The sequence below is a fragment of the Dermacentor albipictus genome, chromosome 6 (genome assembly GCF_038994185.2).
Source record: "Dermacentor albipictus isolate Rhodes 1998 colony chromosome 6, USDA_Dalb.pri_finalv2, whole genome shotgun sequence".
In the NCBI taxonomy this organism is placed as follows: Eukaryota; Metazoa; Arthropoda; class Arachnida; order Ixodida; family Ixodidae; genus Dermacentor; species Dermacentor albipictus.
Genome location: NC_091826.1, coordinates 134,195,578 through 134,215,513, shown reverse-complemented (window position 1 = coordinate 134,215,513; position 19,936 = coordinate 134,195,578). Strand labels below are relative to the sequence as shown.

The 19,936-nt window shown below is 47.9% G+C and overlaps 1 protein-coding gene across 1 annotated transcript in view; it reads right to left on the bottom strand.

The window, feature by feature from the left end:
- Nucleotides 1–7,611: 7,611 nt before the first annotated feature.
- LOC135902274 (uncharacterized) overlaps nt 7,612–19,936 on the bottom strand; it is a 245,990-nt gene continuing 233,665 nt past the window's right edge. Inside the window, exon 11 of the mRNA XM_065432256.2 lies at nt 7,612–7,804. Coding sequence (XP_065288328.1) covers nt 7,668–7,804 — 137 coding nt within the window. The 3' untranslated portion in view covers nt 7,612–7,667. The remainder of the gene's footprint in view (nt 7,805–19,936) is intronic.

Here is a 19,936-nt window from a genome sequence, read left to right as displayed (position 1 = left end):
AGATTGCTCATGCTTAGCAGATCTTATCTAGGTCAGACAACTTCTCAATGCGGATGACAGACTTCACTTCTTCCGATTTCTTCGCCAGAACTCTGCCGTTACGTGTCCACACAAATTTGTACTAGTTTTCTTTTCCCTTGGAGCTGGCCAATAGGAAAAGCTCCTTGTTTTTCCTTATCAAATTTTCATTGAAATACAACCGAGGATGAGACTCATCAGTAGGCAAATTGCGAAGCTTTGTCCGTAGCGCAAGCCATTTTTCTTTAGTCGCCACGTCATGCACCTACACAAGGATAGGGGGAGTCGAACTGCCTCTGTTCGGCATTCGATGTATTGAAGCAATAGTATTTGCTTCAAATTCCGAAAAATCAAGTTTTTGAGCTAGATCACCCATGAAAGAAACCAAATTCTCATTAGGGTTGGTTCGGAGGCCATGTATTTCAAAGCTGCAACGCCTGCTATACTGTTCAAGATCATTAACTGCGCACCTTGATTTATCCCGTAGCTCAGCTTGAGCGTCAACAGTCTCAGAAAGTGATTCCACTCGGGCATGTAGCTGAGTTAACTCTGTTTGGTTAGCTTCCAGGCTAGACTTTACAGATTCATATTTATTAGAAAGGAACTCAATTGACTTTTGAATTTCAGTAACAGTTTCGGCCACCTTTTCAACTGTGTCCTTAAATTGAAGTACTTCCGCCACTTTAGTGTTGAGTGCTTCAACCGTAACTCTCAGTTGGACATGCTTGCTGTTAACAGCAGACCGATCAGCACACCAGCACACCTGATCGGCCTGCCAAGAGCGAAAAGCAGGGTTACACAACGAAGCGCTTTGCCGCTCACTGAAATGATGCCCACAAAAGCGACTTTTCCATATTGAGACAATGTGGTACACCAAGTGTGAGCCACACATTAGCGGCCTCCGAAAGAAAAGAAACATGCAGGTTGGAAAGGAGTCAATGCTTATATGATGGGTAGTTCATGTCGCTGTGTAGGCTGCGGAAACAGATGCCTGCGTCACCCGATTGCTTCGCACTGCAAGTTGCTCATCTTTAACAGCGACTGTCACTGCAAACGGGTGCGACACTCTGTCATATCTGTTTCTGCTGCTGGTTGTCGCTCGTTATTAGACCACCACGTGCGACGAAGGCAGGCACTACGCCTGTAGGTAGGCGGCTTAATGTACCGTAAGAGACCCGTGAATGTGAATGCTCAGTGTTGCCATATGGTTCGTAGCCAATGTATAATGTATTGTCTGAACCTCATGCGGTGACTGACTGCTGTTTAATTTTGCTGTTATGTCACTTGGTTACGGTCGCAGTGTTATGTTTTTCGAATATTGCGGCCTGATCGGTTTCACTGGGAAGCAGTCTCTCGAAGTAAGCATTTGCTCCTGCAGTCTGCACAGCGACATAGACTCCCAAATTACACACACCGTGATCCGTGCTCCCCGTTCACCCTTTCCTGCTGCAGCCATGGGCAAATTGTGCCTCTGGCCTTTCTAGGCCGTGATTAGGCATGAACGGAGACCAGCATACGTGCTTACATAGTCGGATGCGTACGAAGTTGATAGCCACATGGTTGGAAAGGCCCGCAAAAGTAGCTGATGAAGGCGATGCCCACGAAAGCGACTTGTCCATATTGAGACAATGTGAGACACCAAGTGTGAGCCACACATTAGCGGCCCCCGAAATAAAAGAAAAGTGCACGTTGGAAAGGAGTGAACGGCTAAAATCTGCGGTAGTCCATGTCGCTGTGTAGGCTGCGGCAGCAGATGCCTGTGTCACCCGATTGCTTCGCAATGCAATTTGGGCATTCTTAACGGTGACTGTCGCTGCAAACAGGTGGCACACTCTGTCCAATCTGTTTCCGCTGCTGGTTGTCGCTCGTTAACCTGACCACCACGTGCGACGACGACGGCGAGCCGTTTACGAGCTCGCGTCAATGATTCCAGCGTATCTCGATATGCAAATTTTATTTCTGCTATTGCACGAGAATGTACACTGCTTGTCTTCTGCCAATAAAGTCGCACGTTCTGTTCACTCACTTGTGGCTTGTTTGTATGGGCGTCAGTAGAGGCTCTTGGCAATTAGAACGCACCAGCTACGTGGCAGCGAAGGCGTTGAGGCATGCTGCATAGCCGCCAGGGCAAGCACGGCGTGTACCAGCGTACGCGACCGGAAAAAAGCGGCCATATTGGATTTTGCTCTTAAACAACAAAAAAGGGCACTTCCACTTCCGGATTGAGCTAGGTCATCATATGGCGCGTTTTTCGCGAGCGAAAAACGCGACGGGCGGCAAACGCCCGCGTTGCCGCCGACGCGCGAGCACCCGTACGAAAAAAAGGAGCGGCGCTTTCGCGCCGCGTTTTCCGGGTTGCCAGACAACACAACTCTCAACGACATGCCTTGTCTCTGTTACCGCATATATAATATGCCCTTAAACCTATGGAACACTACAGTAAAAATAATCTGAGTGTAATTAGACAGCGACATTTCTTTCCGAAGTGTATTTATCTAGCTTAATTTAAAGCAGCAATATTGTGTGCGAAACTGCGACTGTGTACCTTCCGCATGATGAGAAGCCGCTGCTTGTTTACAACTTCACATATAAAAAGGAGTGTCGGCCACTTACTACCGAGCAGAAGAGGCGATTGCTGCTATAAAGGGGGATGCTGATACTGAAGCAAGAAAAAATGCGGGTCAGGAGGTGCATGTGGGTGCGGCCTGCCTGGTTGAGAAGAGAGCGAGCACCATACACTGGTAATATTATTAGCAAATTGTCTTGCCAGTATTAGCGATGAGACGCGACGATTCTCCACTTTAGTTATTAGGGCCTCATTGAAGGTTGCTTTGTTCATTATAGGTCAACACGATGCGCGAACCAACACGATGCGCGAACGAAATCACTGTTGCACATGTTTTCCTTGACGCGCGCGCCAGTTCTGCCGAGAAAAAAAAATTCCTCGCGAAGGGACGCATCTCGCCGGAATCACAACGTATCCTGGCAAACTTTCGTGGTGAGCGGGTTGTCCATTTCATCTGGGCGCCTGCGTACTCCTCTCTCCCCGGCAATGAGGCGGCCGACACCGTGGCTCGAGGACTCACAAACCGAGCTACCGGGGCGCCGCGGTTGGGGCTGACAGGGGACCGGATGGTTGGCTACAGGGATATTACTAATCTTTACAGATTGGGAAGGGTGCGTTTTCCTCCCGCACACCCATCACTTAATAAGCAGCAGGCGGTGGCATGGCGTCTCCTTCAAACAAATACATATCCGAAAACGGTGTCTTATAATCATTATTACCCAGACCAATATTCGGCCAATTGTAAACTTTGTCAAGAAAGGGCGGACCTGGATCACATTATCTGGGCCTGCCCTCGGGCGCCACGACAGGGCCGAAAAATTCAGGATAGGAAGCAGTGGGAGACCGTGTTGCTCACCTCGGCCCCCGAAGACCAACTTTTGGCTGTCCAGCAGGCCGAGGATGCCGCTAGAGCTCAAGGGCTTCTGGCCGCCATCTAGGCGGGGTTGGCCCCCCCACGAATCTGCCGGCTATATAAATAAAAGTTATTTCTCTCTCTCTCCAAGGAGGTTCCGTCGAGATGCGCATAGAGCAGGGCCATCTGGTGGCAAAAAAAAGAACCAAAACGCCACGTGACTTACCTGAACTCTGATCGGTGGACGCGCCACGCGACGCGTTTTTTAACGCGATAGCGTTAAGGAGCTCGTGTCGCAGAAAAGCCGGTGTCGTCGGCGTCCGCGGCGTTGACCATGAGCGATAAATCACGGCAGGCGGTTCATAAATAAAAAGCAACTTCCAAGATTGGCCCGGTGGGAATCGAACTAGGGTCTCCGGAGTGCGAGACGGAGACGCTACCACTCAGCCACGAGTTCGATGCTTCCAAGCGGTACAAACGCGCCTCTAGTGAATGCGGTGTTGCCTTCGAAACGAGCCGTGGAAAGTTATACTGCGGTGTATAACGGTAATTATGAACATGTAACGTAGAGAAGTCGCAATTATACGAGTTGCGAAATGCGTTTCCGCTGCATTTCTTCTGCGCTTTTCGCACACGCAGAGCCATCTTGCGGCAAACACAGAAGACCCCCTCCTCTCAATGTACGGCGCTGCCCCGACAGGAGGCGCGTCGCGCGCGCATTGGGTAAAGCCCCTCAATCTCCCAAAGTAGCGCCATTCACTTCCCTCCTCCTCCGCTCGGCGCGGCCTCGACGGTGGCGCCGCCGGTGGTCGTGGGCCTGCCGTAGCAGACGACGACTAACACGCTACGGGAGGAAATCTGAGGAAAAGTTCGTTCGAGTCCTGCGGAGCAGCTTCTTCAATCTGGATCTTGCTTTGTCAGTCGGTAACTGTCCTTAAGAATGTCGTGTCGGATTTGCGCAAGAAATAGCGAAAAGCACCATTATTCAAGGCGTATTTAAGGCGTAAAGCGCGCGCACGTTGAAAGTTCGTGTTGCTGAAACACGACACAAGCACGTGGTGTGCTCAGACACGCGAGTAATTACCAGAGTTTCAGGTTTTGACAGCGTGAGAGTATGTGCACGTAGTTTCGTAGGTTAATTTACGTACCTGCAGGATGCTTTTGTTCGGCCGGCGCGTAAGAGATTCCGACCGTCTGCGGTCAGCAATGCCTGGCAGCAGGGCCATTTCTGTTCCGCGCCTTTTACAGATGGACGTAGCTCATGCACAGGTTGTGGTGGCCATGAGCAACGTTTTCACACATAGGCGGTATAGATAATTTGAACAACGTACCAGCTTATGAAATCGTTATTTATTTATTACAGTGCAAATGGTTAGAATTTGATAGAAAAAAAAAGAAGGAACTTGATGGGACAACTGGAAAGAGGTTGAGAAAATAATTATCCCCCTCCCCTCATTGGCACCAGAAACACTTTTGTTGAAGTGCTAATTTTATCTCTCTATACTACGTGCGTCTGTATTCTTTTTCGTTGTAAGTTTTCACAAGGAAGCAGTGTTGCGTTAACTGGAACAGTCAAGGCACACAAGACAGAAAATGTTGATTCTTGGGTTTTACATCCCAACAACACAATCTCATAAGGCACGCCATAATGGGGGCTCCGAATAAATTTTTTTTCCAGCTGGGGTTCCTTAACGTGCCCCCAATGCACTGGACATGAGCCCGTTTTGACACGAGCGTCAAAAGAAGAGGTTGGAGGAGCCGTGGCACTTCACAAAGCCGCGCGTTCTTTGCCACATGCTCGAAGTCAGCCCGCCCGATCTTGTGAATCCACACTTTCCTTCGTTTTGCGTTGCGCCCGGCGGATAGTAAAGCAAAAAGCTTTTTGCCGTCACTGGGTCTGTTGTGGCAACCGTAGGCGCAGCAGCACGGCATCGCAATTAAGCACTCGGCCCTAACACATTGTATAAAACTACCGCGCTCCTTCAAACCGCCTGCCGTACTTTCGTCGCGCAGGCCCAAGAATGGGGGTCGCAGCGCGCTGGAAAGAAAAAATATACAAAAGCGCGGCGCCTGCTCTGCGCCGGAAAGAAAAAATATACAAAAGCGTGGGGCCTGTTTTCACGTGACACAGATTAGCCAATGGGGGAGCGGAGGGGCTGGGGCGACAGGAGGAGTGGAGGAGGAAGCGCCTGGGTGAGCGGGGTGGCGGAAAGATCTAAGAATGGCGCTACTTTTGGAAAATTGAGGGGCTTTAGCATTGGGACCGCTGCCAGGCGCGTCGCGGTCCCGACTCCCTTTCCCCTGACGACGCTTCGCCGTGCTCCCGGGTGCAGAATCAAGCGCCGTTCCTTTCTTTAGATTACTATCTATCTCTCTGCCCGTGCCGATCACGACGTTTGGCTGGCGTAGATCGTTTCCCCTCCGAGACACCGAGTTCTTTGGTTCGTTCCGTTCGCTCAGGCGCACGTTTCGTTGCCGCGCCGAACGCTGCGTTGCTCGACGCTCACCGCGTGATAGGTGGGCGCTAAGTCCGATGCGGGGCGCATCGTAAGTGATCGCTGTGCCGTAGCGCATTGTCTTATACCCCTTGGCGGGTCGACGGGAACGCTGTCGTGTCCCACTCTTGAAGGCGAAGCTTAAGCGTCCAATTTTTCTACTCCGAGCAGGAGCACGCGGCGGCGCGATTTCGTGGCGGATCATGCTGGGCGCGCGTCAATCGGGCCTGAAATCGCGCCATGCGGTTCCGCCTTTAAGTAAGTCCCATGCATTGCCGCTGCTTATTTTCGAACCACTTCGGAGGGTACAGTTTCCATTCTCTAAGTTGGTTCTTTATTCTATGTGTGTACGCCTGACATCAGAAAAAGAAACGCTGAGCCGTGTTGAGATAGGAGCGAGCGGCACCAACATAGCCAACGTAAGACCGAGACATCCTCGCGCCATCTGCCGGAGAGTGACCAAAACATGCACCAGTGTTGGGACAGACACTGCCGCTCTATGTTTAGCGGCCACCATTCGCACACCTAGCCAATCCCTACACCGTGCTAACGACCAAGTGTTTTTATTCTTTCAGTTATCATGTATATACTCTACGGCTATCTCAAAGCACAAAAGCAAAAGAAAATTCAGAATACGCAGGAGCAATAAACTGCAATCAATGAGATGGGAAGGCTATCTCATTCGGAAGAAGATAAATGGAGGGGAGGTTTACACATGCTTCACCGCTGACATAAATGTAGAAGGCTTCGGAAATAAGAGGTGCGCGGTCATCGCGGTATTTTGACAAACAGGTCACATCTCTAAAAGACAACTCACAGCCACATTCATTGCAATGTAGTGAGAATTTACTGTCGCTAGATTGGTTTTTAATCTTGTTTGAGTGTTCGCGCATGCGGTCATTGATGCACCATCCCGTTTGACCGATATAGAAACACTTGCATGAAAGAGTGATCTTATAAACCACACACTCACAGCAGTCCACACCAAACCTCTGCCTGTGCTGCCTTTTGAAACTGTTTTTGTTCTCGGTCACCCAATTGAATTGGTGGTACAGGCTACTTAACTTATTTCAGTGAACAACTACCTAACGCCTGCCCTGCTGATAATCTTTTCGAGATTATGCGCAGCCTGGTGCATATATGGAATAACCACGTCCATTTGCCGTGAATGATTCTATCTTAGTCCTCTTGATTAGCCGAGTTTTCTGCTCGTAATTAATAGCCTACTTCAATAAATCAAGCAGGCTAGGTGACCAATTGTCATTGCCCTGTTTCAAAGAGGATGCCAACAAATAATAATGATCTTCATGTGTGTGGTGTGTGTGATTTTGTGTACGTGCCATTTTGACTTTCTTGTTTGTGTGTTAGTTGCTTGAAATATATAAACAGCATTCTACTGCACCTTCCGTATCAGTCCTGAAGAGTTTACATAAGAACTTGAAGAGCACATGTTACGTTGGGATTGTTTTCTGTTTTACCACTGATTGCTCATGAACACACGACGCGTTTCTTATGTATAGGACGTCGTAATAGACTATGAAGTACCACAGCACACACACACACACACAAAGCACGGAGAACATAAGACGAGATATATACAGGGTCGTTCGTTCACCGAGTTCTGCCCATGTACCTTACCGTCAGCAATGGCGGTTTGCACTAGACCACTCACTAAAAAATAAGCTGGTTTAGCATTTTTATTGGCCTCCAGTCAAATCTGACAATCACGCGAAGTTCATTGTGGCGCTTGCTTGTGAGTGGCGACATAGGCATCCCTGAGTTGGCGCCGGTGCGGCTTTCCCGTCTCCGTCTGCGGGATGGCGTCCATGAACTGGACACCTCCATGCAGCTGCTTGTGCGGAGCTACTAGGTCTGCGAGAAAGTGAGACGACAGTGAGGCTCCTTACGGTATACTTGAGTGCGAGGAATGCTGTAACATACGGCACCCTGCAGATCTAACTGCAGACTCGACAAGGCCACCTTAAGCGACACCGCGAGCACTTGTTGAAATTAGCAGCAGTAGCAACAGCACCATTACACAGAATCTGTCCACGCTCTGCGTTTTGTTTTGTTCCGGATAACTTATATTGAATTGCAAACCGTGGCTCTCGACGCTAACTGCAATGGGTCCACGTTTAAAACGGCAGAACCTGCTGTATCATGGGGACAACAATGTTTACAGCATTGTTCCAGGTACAAATAATTTTTGCCGGTATGGATACGGGACAAACGACTCAAACTCTGGACCCAGCTGGTCTGTTGAAAAAGGTACGCCACAGGCTCAGCATTTTCGTTTAACCTGTTTTGGTGAAAAAACATGTGTAACGTGGGGCTGCCTGCTGTACACCCGGCGACAAAATATTATGGACCATGAAATCTAAGAAAAAGCTGAATATCTCCGCAACCTCGCAACGCAATCTGGTATTTGCATTTTGGACCTCGACTAGAATATGCTAACAACGTCGTCGTGGGCAGTTTTACTGGTTACTGCTACAGGCTGCACGGAAATTGAACGTTTTCGGAGATCCCGTGGTCCATTTTATTCTGTCCGCGACTGTACGTTTCCTTTACATTCGGTTGCGCTTGTTTTGTTCAGAAGACCGGTCGCAATGTGCACAAAACTCGATGAAATTAATTTCAGATGTTAAGGTCTTCTGAGGGGCGCTAGAACGTACAAACCGCGATTTAGCAAGTAGATTTACTTGCTCTAGATAGCCAGAACTGCGATTGACGGACGTTATTCGCTTTGAACATTTTGGAACGAGCAAACACACACAGGCTGTTGACATCAATTCGCTGATGTCTTGCAGGCAACCATCCCGGTGTACGTATTGTTGTTTAACAATTGTTTACGCATTATTATGAGTCCGCAGTCTAAAATGCGGGCTGATGATCACTCTGTCGAGTGGTCACGTGCGCGCACGACGAACTACTGCATTTTTCAATGCAACCGTCGATGCTTTCACACGGCTCAGGACCCGAATGTCAAAATGGGGGATGTGCTTTAGTATGCTTCACCTCGATACAAAGATGTAATGGGGTGTAAAACATGTAATAAGTCTACGATTGTATTGAGGTGAAGCATATTGATTGGTGAAAGTCGAACTTGGCATTTTAGATTGCCGCCCACGGCTGTTATCAAAACGTCATAACGAACAGAAGCCATACAAAATTGTCCGCCTGTGGACGAAAACATTTGCATCGCCGTATATTCTGCTTCTTCGGGAATAAAATTTGGAACTGCGTTTTGTCTTTTTCCCACCTGAAAAGCAGTGCTTTCTCATCGTTGGTAGGGTGAGGCAATGAGCGCATTTCTAGATCATTTTGAAACAGCCTGAAACCACCGCCTCCTCGACATCGCAGACTTCGCGTCCTGGGAAAATGAGCCTTACTAAAACGTTAGCGCTGCGAAAAGACGCGTCTGTCTCGCAATTCGAAGAATCGCGTCGTTGTAATCACGGGCACACTGTTCGATGACATAACGAGCACCAAACCTACGTCGCGCCGCAATTATGAACTTTCTGGCGCAATCGACCTCTCCTTCCCTGTATCATCGCTTCCGAGATTTTTCGCTGCCCGTTCTCGGAGGCAACGCCAGTATGAACCGTAAATAGCCGACAGTGCACAATTCCCGACAGAAATCGAGAAATTAGGGCCTTCAATGAAGAGACAAGTGACTACATAGTATCAATCCATCAACTCATACCCATTGCAAAACAGCATAAATAGCGACGCATATATAAAGCAAGGAAAGACTTACACAAGCACCCACCAAGCTAACCTGTAAATAACCCGCCGTGGTTGCTCAGTGGCTATGGTGTTAGGCTGCTGAGCACGAGGTCGCGGGATCGAATCCCGGCCACGGCGGCCGCATTTAGATGGGGGCGAAATGCGAAAACACCCGTGTACTTAGATTTAGGTGCACGTTAAAGAACCCCAGGTGGTCAAAATTTCCGGAGTCCCCCACTACGGCGTGCGTCATAATCAGAAAGTGGTTTTGGCACGTAAAACCCCATATATATTATATATATAACCTGTAAATAAAGGAGAAGTGGATTGCAGCAATGATATTAACATAGCGCACTTAGGGGATGCAATGAATGCCAGGAGGTACGTGGAATCTGAAAATAAGCAATGGTGCCATCGCTAACGATGGCAACTTTTACTCGGCGTTTAAAATAGGATACCTTGTCGGGCTTTGAAGTTAACCAAACGTTGGTAGGTCGGTTAGCTATGGCAGCCCACGGCAAGACCACAAATGAAACCGTACAGAATAACATAGGTTGGGCTTCTTTTGAAGTCAGAGAAGCGAGGAGCAAATGTAAATTTTTAAAGAGAGTCAGGAACATGGATAAAATAATAGGGTGCCTTAAGTGATCAAGGGTTTGAAGCTCAAGAGCACGGACACAAAATAAGGAAAGAGGTCAAGAAAGTTGACAACCAAGAACAGTGTAATTGAAAGTTAAAACAGACAAATAGGAGTCAAAAAGAAAGTGAGAGAAAGAGAGACGTTAAAATGGATATAAAGAATGGAAACAAATAAGAGTATGGATATATACAAGAATGGCAAGAAAGAAATAGAAGCAAAATATTGTGGCATAACCCAAAATGCAGTGCCTTTCTATTTGAGGCTCGAGCTGGTTGCCAAAGGATAAAAACATACCGGAGCAAATATTCGCAACAAGATGAGGCATGTATGAATGGCCTAATGATACCAGTATGTTTCAGTAGAAGTGTCTATGTGACATAAGTGCTAACATCGTATTTACTTTGCGTGTTTATTTTTCCTGATGCAAGCAAATCGGTTGTTGTGAATTTAAAATCGTTGTCTAAAACAATCGTTGGAGTAGCTGTTCTCCATTTTTTTTTACGTACAATATATCTGTCTTATCAACGCGTCAACTACGCGCACAGGGCACTTCTCAAGCTGCAGAAAGCAGCTTTTTTGCTCGACATCCGCTCTCTGTGGTGCTCAAATTGTGCCACAAAAAGGAGTGAACCAGTAAGCTTGCGCTGCAGCAAAAGTTCGGGGGCAGCTCAGCACATCCTAAACGGATGCGAAGGCATTCTCCCGGTGAGAGCAGTAGGTAACGCACACATTCCAGAACCACTTGGATTTAGAGCGGACGGAAGCATCAACCACTCAGCGGTCGAGATGGCAAAAAAAAAAAAGTCGCAGTTACGTCCGAGAGTCGAAGCATCGATTGCGGCAGCAACTTAGTAGACAGCTATACAAAGTAAGGATAGTTGTTTTAACGCCCATATAAACTCGGAAACATTCCCTTACTAAGTGAATTAAGCATGCTGTCAGAGCGCACAAGCAAAGATGAACACATCACACTTATTGAGCGCGGGCACTCGCTGTCAAAACGCTGGCGCAAGCAAGCACGACAGCCCCAGCGAGCGCACTGTCCTTCGGGCTGTCTGTCGCCTCAGCGCAAGAGCGCCGACAACAAAGCCCACCACAAAGGCATAGCCACCTGCAAACTCCTTTGAAGATAGGGCGTGCGCGAGCGTGCAAAGTACGCACTTGTTGGCGGAATCGAAGGCGCTGCCTCCCGCGCTTCCTAGCCGCATACCTCCCTATGGCACGCGAAATTTAGCCGCCATCGTCACTTTCCCTTAAGCCCAGTCGCGAAATACGCAGTTGCTGCTGGAGAACCACGCCGCCCCCAATCCCTCCCTCCCACCCATCCCCCACGGCCTTTCGCGCAACAAAAGATGGCGCATTTGCCCTCCGCTTTCTTCGTTGGCGCGCGCCATAAAGCATACGACATAAAGCATACGACGCGCGCCGACGGTGTTATTGAACATAAAAAAAATTATTATGGGGTTTTACGTGCCAAAACGACTTTCTGATTATGAAGCACGCCGTAGTTAGGAATTGCTGAAATTCAGACCACTTGGGGTTCTTCAACGCGCGCCTAAATCTAAGTACACGAAGGTTTTTGCATTTCGCCCCCATCTAAATGCGGCCGTCGTGGCCGGAATTCAAACCCGCGACCTCATGCTTACCCGCCCTACACCATAGATCCACTAAGCAGCCACGGCTGGTTAATGGTCCTTGGACTGTATACGGAAAATCAGGGCGACAGCCACGGCAAAGGTACGTATGCAGGCTCTATATAATTGCTATCGCAATAGAAGACGTTTAGAGTATTGGTTTAGGTATTTCTATTGGAGTAGAGGTGCAACGGTAGCGTACAGGTAGAATATCCGCCTCGCATGCTAGACGACCGTGGTTCGAATCCCGGTAACACGCACATTTCCACCGGACTAAGAAAAGAGAATCCGCGTGTTGACTAAATTGCATAAACAGGCCTGGAGTGCAGCCTGATCCCGGTGACCAGAACCGGTTACGCACACCCTCACCAGAGAAGGATTGCCACCCTGGTGCAGTGCTTGGCCACAGCCTCCTATATGAATACATCAAACCCCGGCCCTCAGTCCCCAGCGGCTGCGAAGCAACTGACCATGGCGGCGGTCAGACCTGTGACGCAGCAGAAAGCGCTAAGAATAGCTAGATCCAAAACGGCCGCCATTGGAATCTGAACCTGGCAACGTATAACGCTAGAACGTTATGTAGTGGGGCAAGTCTAGCAGTGCTATTGGAGGAATTAGAGGGCAGTAAAGGGGATATAGTAAGGCTCTCAGTGAAGTTAGGAGCACAAGATAATCATATACAGTGCTAAAAAGCGGGCACGTCCTGTGCTACCGGGGCTTAGCGGAGAGACGAGAACTAGAAGTCAGATTCCTGATTAATAAGGATATAGCTAGTAACATAGAGCAATTCCGTAGCATTAAGGAGACAGTGACAGGTCTTGTTGTGAAACTTGATACGAGGTACAAATTGAACGTCGTACAGGTCTCCGCCCCTAAATCCAGTCATGATGACCACGAAGTCGAAAGCTTATATGAAGACGTGGAATCGGCGATGGGTAAAGTCAAAACGAAATATACTATAGTGATGGGCGACTTCAATGCCAGGGTAAGCAAGAAGCAGGCTGGAGACAAGGCAGTGGGAGAATATGGCATAGGCTCTAGGAATAACAGGGGAGAGGTATTAGTAGAGTTTGCAGAACAGAATATTATGCGGGTAATGAATACCTTCTTCCGCAAGCGGGATAGCCGAAAGTGGACGTGGAGGAGCCCGAATGGCGAGAGTAGAAATGAAATAGACCTTATACTCTGCGCTATTCCTGCCATCATACAAGATGTGGACGTGCTCGGAAAGATGCGCTGCAGTGACAATAGGATGGTAAGAACTCGAATTCGCCTAGACTTGAGGAGAGAACGGAAGAAACTGGTACTAAGAAGCCGATCAATGAGTTAGCGGTAAGAGGGAACATAGAGGAATTCTGGATCAAGCTACAGAACAGGTATTCGGCTTTAACTCAGGAAGAGGACCTTAGTGTTGAAGCAATGAACGACAATCTTTTGAGCCTCATGAAGGAGTGGGTACTAAAAGACGGTGGTAACTCCGTTAGACAGGATACCAGTAAGCTATCGCAGGAGAAGAAAGATCTGATCAAGAAATGCCAGTCTATGAAAGCCTCTAACCCTACAGCTAGAATAGGACTGGCAGAACTTTCCAAGTTAAACAACAAGCGTAAGACAGCTGACATAAGAAAGTATAATATGGATGAAATTGAACATGCTCTCAGGAATGAAAGAAGCCTAAAAGCGGTGAAGAAGAAACTAGGAATACGCAAGAATCAGATGTATGCGTTAAGAGACAAAGCTGCCAATATTATTACTAATATGGATGAGATAGTTCAAGTGGCTGAGTAGTTCTATAGATATTTACACAGTACCAATGACACCCGCGGCGATAGTGGTAGAGAGAATAGCCACGAAGAGTAACACAAGAAGAAAGAAGGAAAGCTTTGGGAGCTATGCAAAGGGGGAATGCAGCTGGGGACAATCGGGTAACAGCAGATTTGTTAAAGATAGTAGGCAGATTTTTCTAGAAAAACTGGGCACCTTATATACGCAATGCATCAAGACCTCGAGCGTACCGGAATCTTGGAAAAACGCTAACATAATCCTAATCCATAAGAAAGGGGACGCCGAAGACTTGAAACATTCTAGACCGATCAGCTTACTGTCGGTTGTCTACAAAGTATTTACTAAGGTAATCGCCAACAGAATCAGGAACACCTCAGACTTCTGTCAACCAAAGGACCAGGCAGGAATCCGTAAAGGCTACTCAACAGTAGACCACATTCACACTATCAATCAGGGGATAAATAAATGTGCGGAATATAACCAGCCCTTACATAGAGCTTTCATTGATTACGAGAAGGTGTTTGATTCAGTTGAAACCTGAGCAGTCATGGACGCATTACGGAATCAGGGTGTAGACGAGCCGTCTTTAAAAATACTGAAAAAAGATATCTATAGCGCCTCAACAGCCACCGTAGTCTTCCATAAAGAAAGCAACAAAATCGCAATAAAGAAAGGCGTCCGGCAGGGAGATACGATCTCTCCAATGCTATTCACATCGTGTTTACAGGAGGTTTCAGAGACCTGGATTGGGAAGAATTGGGGATAAGAGTTAATGGAGAATACCTTAGTAACTTGCAATTCGCTGATCATATTGCCTTGCTTATTAACTCAGGGGACCAATCGCAATGCATGCTTAGTGACCTGGAGAGGCAAAGCAGAAGTGTGGGTCTAAAAATTAATCTGCAGAAAACTAAAGTAATGCGTAACAGTCTCGGAAGAGAACAGCAGTTTACGATAGGTAGCGAGGCACTGGAAGTGGTAAGGGGAATACATCTACTTAGGGCAGGTAGTGACCACAGATCCGGATCATGAGACTGAAATAATCAGAAGAATAAGAATGGGCTGGGGTGCGTTTGGCAGGCATTCTCAGATCATGAACATCCGGTAGCCATCGTCCATCAAGAGAAAAGTGTATAACTGTGGTGTCTTACCAGTACTCACGTACGGGACAGAAACCTCGAGGCTTACGAAATATTTTCTACTTAAATTGAGGACGGCGCAACGAGCTATGGAAAGAAGAATGATGGGCGTAAGGTTCAGGTATAAGAAAAGAGCAAATTTGGTGAGGGAACAAACGCGAGTTAACCCTCTATTGCATGAATTATGAAAAAGTCGTCTAAAAATTTTTTTCTCAGCTTATATTTTTGATTGAATGAACAAACACGTATACAGTTTCAGAGTTATAACGACTCTATTATTAGAGATACCGTTTGGGCCGAATTTGGCACACCATGAAGATGGTCGAGTGGTCTTGTTGCCATGGGCGAAAAACAAAGCTTCATGAACGGTGGTATTTTTAGCGGGATGAGTGGAATGAAATGAAACAGTTGTTTTCTGCGTTCAGGCACAGCTGAACATTGCACTTCCTGCATCTTACCGACGACTTCTTTGTGCAAGATGGCCGCTTACACCTTTGTCTCGTCTCATCAAATTCTGGCCAGTGGCCGACTTGGTCAGATCAGACGTCTTTGGGTGGCATTGCGGTAGCTGGTCCCCGTGCTTTTTTGGCTTGAACCTGGAATTTGATGTCTTGACTAGAAGGCCTTCCTGGTCGCTTGTTGGATAAGCACTTGTTATGCGAGGTAACGCATCCTGCAATTACTGTTTTGAATTGAGCCAGCGGTAGTACTTGTTTCTTCCCAAACTGCTCCTGCACCCTCCTGCACAATAGCCATCCTGCTACTACCGATAAGTCCAGCATATCCGTAAGAATTTGAAAGTGCCATTTCTGCGACCTGATATGTATGCGGTAAAGTCCAAGCAGTGAGTCCAGCAGGTCGAACTCGCCCATGTGTCCGTTGTAGATCTTTACTACGCTGGGGCAATCAATCGCGAAACTCCTTGGCGGATGTAAACCAGCGCTTAGTTTTTTGGACTGGATCTTTCCCAACAAAGCTTGACAGACATGTCACGGCGCGGTTATCGTACACACACAATAACTCCGCATCATCTATCGTGCGTGTGAGTTCCTCTGAAGCACTGCGTCCTTTACACTTCTGTTCCTTTTCTCTTTTCAGGCGACAGTGTGGTAAACGATTCGGCTTCGCCATACCGAGCTACAAGATTCCATCTCGTGATAGGGTGACCTGCAGCTTCGGGCTATTGAACAGATGGCAGCACGTTATCATTTTTTGTCTTCCAATTTCACACTGTGCCGAATATGGCACACACCGATCTCGGGTTTTCCGCTGTAGTTGCGGATGAAATTGAGCAAACTAATAACGGGCTTGAATTGACGAGGCCATAAAATACGCCAAAATAATTTTTCTATGTTTCTGCGGGGAAGATTTTCAGAGAAAAGAAGTACGAATTGCTCGTGTTTGCCCCCTTCGAGTTTCACGTTGCTTCCCAAAATCTACTTCACCTCTGTTTTGCGTATCGCTCAAGTAATGGCAGCATTTGCCCATAATAAGTGCGCACCACTATGACAAGTAATCTGGCGGTATCACATCCTCAAATGGGCACCTCAGAGACGCAAAAAAATGGTAACCCATATGTGCGAAATATGGGAGGCCATGCAATACAGGGTTAGTGACATCTTAGTTGAAATCAAGAAAAAGAAAAGGGCATGGGAAGGACATGTAATGAGGAGGGAAGATAACCGATGGTTATTAAGGGTTACGGACTCGATTCCAAGGAAAGGGAAGGGAAGCGTAGCAGGGGGTGGCAGAAAGTTAGGTGGGGGGATGAGATTAAGAATTTTGCAAGGACAACATGGCCACAATTAGTACATGACTGCGGTAGTTGTAGAAGTATGGGAGAGGCCTTTGCCCTGCAGTGGGACTAACCAGGCTGATGATGATGATGAGCCCATTGCTGGCGCAAAAAAAGGAGGGTAGAGATTTATAGGACCAGCTCCGTTACAGACGTAGGTATACTTAAGACAAAGAGATCTGGACACCGACTAAAATGGTTTAAAATAGCTATTTAAGTAGCGTAAGACGTAAGTAGCGTTAAGACGGAAATTTGAGACGTAAGTAACGTTACAGGGTAAATATATATGTTTGAAGGAAAAGAAAAAAGCTTAATCAGATGTATACAAAATGCTCGAATGAAAATTATGTATAGCATATAAAGGCGATGTCAACAGTGGTGCAATAACGGAGGAGGGGGGGGGGGCGGTGCGCTCGTGCGTTGCGCTTACGTGCCTATATGGTTTGCGTGTCGTCAGCATGTATACAGTGCTCTATTTATCAGTCATATCCTAGTCATAGCTAACCGTCTTTTTGTCATTTTGTTGTCGTAACGGTGGCGTCCCTCAGGGAGGGGTATGGAGCGCCATTCTCTTTAAGCTAACTATCGTTGGCCGTGCTGAAATATTACCCAATACAATTTACATATCGATGTGCGCTGATGATATCTGGCTTTGCACTTCTGCGGTGACTCATCTTCAAGTGCCCGCAAGAATTAGGTGGGCAGCCACCCGAACTTGTTCGTATCTCCAAAGCAAAGCCTGAGTGTGCTATCGAAAAACGCGCGGTAATTGTGTTCACGCGCAAACCCATGGCACCATGCCCTGTTTCTTACAATGACCAGAATATCAAATACCAGAAGTCTCACCTGTTCTTAAGTGTGATTATTGACAGGGACCTTTCATGGAGCCCCCACTCCAACTACCTGAAGCGCAGGCAAATCTTGATTGTACAAGTGCTTGACTAAAGCACGGGGGAAAACGGGTTTATTTAGGCGTGCGAGAGCAGGAACGGCAGGCTACGAACAACAGGAATAGCCGCTGCACAGTCTCCGTTCCCCTCTTCCCTTCTCTTCTTGATCCCTGCGTCCATTTTACGCGCTCGGAGGTAACAATATAATGAGGTCCCTGTGTGGAAAAACCTGTGACACGTCGGTACGGTTCATGCCGCAGCTGTACAGACCACTGTTTCTGGGATTCTTACCGTACAACCTGCCAATTTTGGCGAACAAATATCCTCTGTGTATGTGTGTGCGCGCGCGCGCGCGCGGGTGTGTGTGTGTGTGTGTGTGTGTGTGTGTGTGTGTGTGCGTGTGTGCGTGTGTGCGTGTGTGCGTGTGTGCGTGTGTGCGCGTGTGCGTGTGTGCGTGTGTGCGCGAGTGCGTGTGTGCGTGTGTGCGTGCGCGAGTGCGTGTGTGCGTGCGCGAGTGTGCGCGCGTGTGTGCGCGCGTGTGCGCGCGTGTGTGCGCGCGTGTGTGCGCGCGTGTGTGCGCGTGTGCGCGCGCGTGTGCGCGCGCGTGTGCGCGCGTGTGCGCGCGTGTGCGTGTGCGCGCGTGTGCGCGCGTGTGCGCGCGTGTGCGCGCGTGTGCGTGTGCGCGCATGTGCGTGTGCGGCTTGCGTGGCTAGGCTCTACAGACACGTCTTGGGCTACAACGATGTGCCTCGACTGACGCAACAATCACGATGGCTAGAGACTACTTCGTTCCAACCTATACAACGACTGACAGCCTTAGAGCACACAGAACCCAGTCACTGTATTTCATCTTTGCCAGCGCAATGACCTCAAGCCAGATATCATAGACTTGTTGCGACGCATCAAGGCTACCTTCCGTCGGGCTTTACACAGAAACAAGACCACTGTTACTCATCTGGTGCCTACTACAGCCACAAGTACGCCTCACGATTCTGGGAATTACGAAGAAGACCCGTCAATCAACAGTGACTGTACGTCAGTTCACACTGTCAGTACTTATCGAGGCGTATGAACAAAGAACGCACATTTACACCTGTGGATCTGTCTCAGCCCCCAGCGCCACAGGCGTTGTTATCATCCGGGCCTTAGAAGTCATAATTACTTTCAAAGCGTCCAATATGACGACCTTACAGCAACAGAACTTGACGCTCTACGTGCCCCTGGTAATTACATCGCACGAGCCAAACCTCGAAAGTGGGTCGTTTTTTGTGACTCCAAGGCAGCCTTTCAGAGTCTGCAGTCAGCCTTACGACGGAAGACCCTAAACGACAGGTGTTTGAGACCAAAGAGGTTTTCATAAAGCCCTCATAAACGGACGCGACATCATCTTCCAATAGCTTCGGGGGCACGGTGCATGGCATCATCGGAAATGACTTTGCTGATGGTGACGTTCATACAAAAAACCTGACACTTACTATGCCCTTATTATGGACAGACGCTGAGAGGGGTCGTTTACATGGTCAAACAAAGACTGACACTTTGTGGAACCCCTTGATTTTCTCCAACTGCCGTCTCCACCACTGGATGCTGCATTGAATTTGCAGATTCTATCGAAGGTTTCCCGCCCTGATGCAACTTTACTGAGCCGCCTCTGGTTAAGGGTGCCTTTTACGAAAGCCCACTCATCGTTATTGCAATGACCGACAGTGTGGTATCGATTTGTCATTCGTGCTAATGTGAAGAGACAATCGAGCACGTGTCACGGCATTGTAATGTCTATGGGATCGGACGCGACGTTCTTCAGAGGTTGCTAAACCGATTAAGGTAGCAGACCATTTTCAGAGAGTAAGCTTCCCGGACCATGGCCCCATGCGTCGCAGGCTTACAAAGCGAAGCGGGCACTGCTACGTTTCATGAAATCGACAGGCCTCAGTGAGTGATTATAGGCTTGAAGTTTTGCACAACCACACGTATTCAAACCGATAGGACCTTCTTCCCTCCCTCTCATCCTGTTGCTGTTGTTGCGTGACTTCGTGTCACAAAAACAGTGTCCTATTTCAGCTACATAGAACTTTACAAAAATGTGAATTTTGTGACGATACTCCCTACATTCTATCATGTTATGTTATGTGTCCTTGTGGCCACTAGGAGCTAGGTATCGTGCAAAATATGGCAGATTATTATTAATGATATCCTAAATAAGTGCTTAATTAGCAATTATATGGGAAACATTGTAATTCGGGAATGGAGGTTCCAAAGTCATATTATTAACTTAACAAAAACCACTAAAAAGAAAATCTTCTTGAGTGATTGAGCCTGCAGTACTTTGGCACTCCGGGCGGCCCAGTATGGCAGTACAGAAAGAAATATGATGTAGTGCACCAGCGACGTC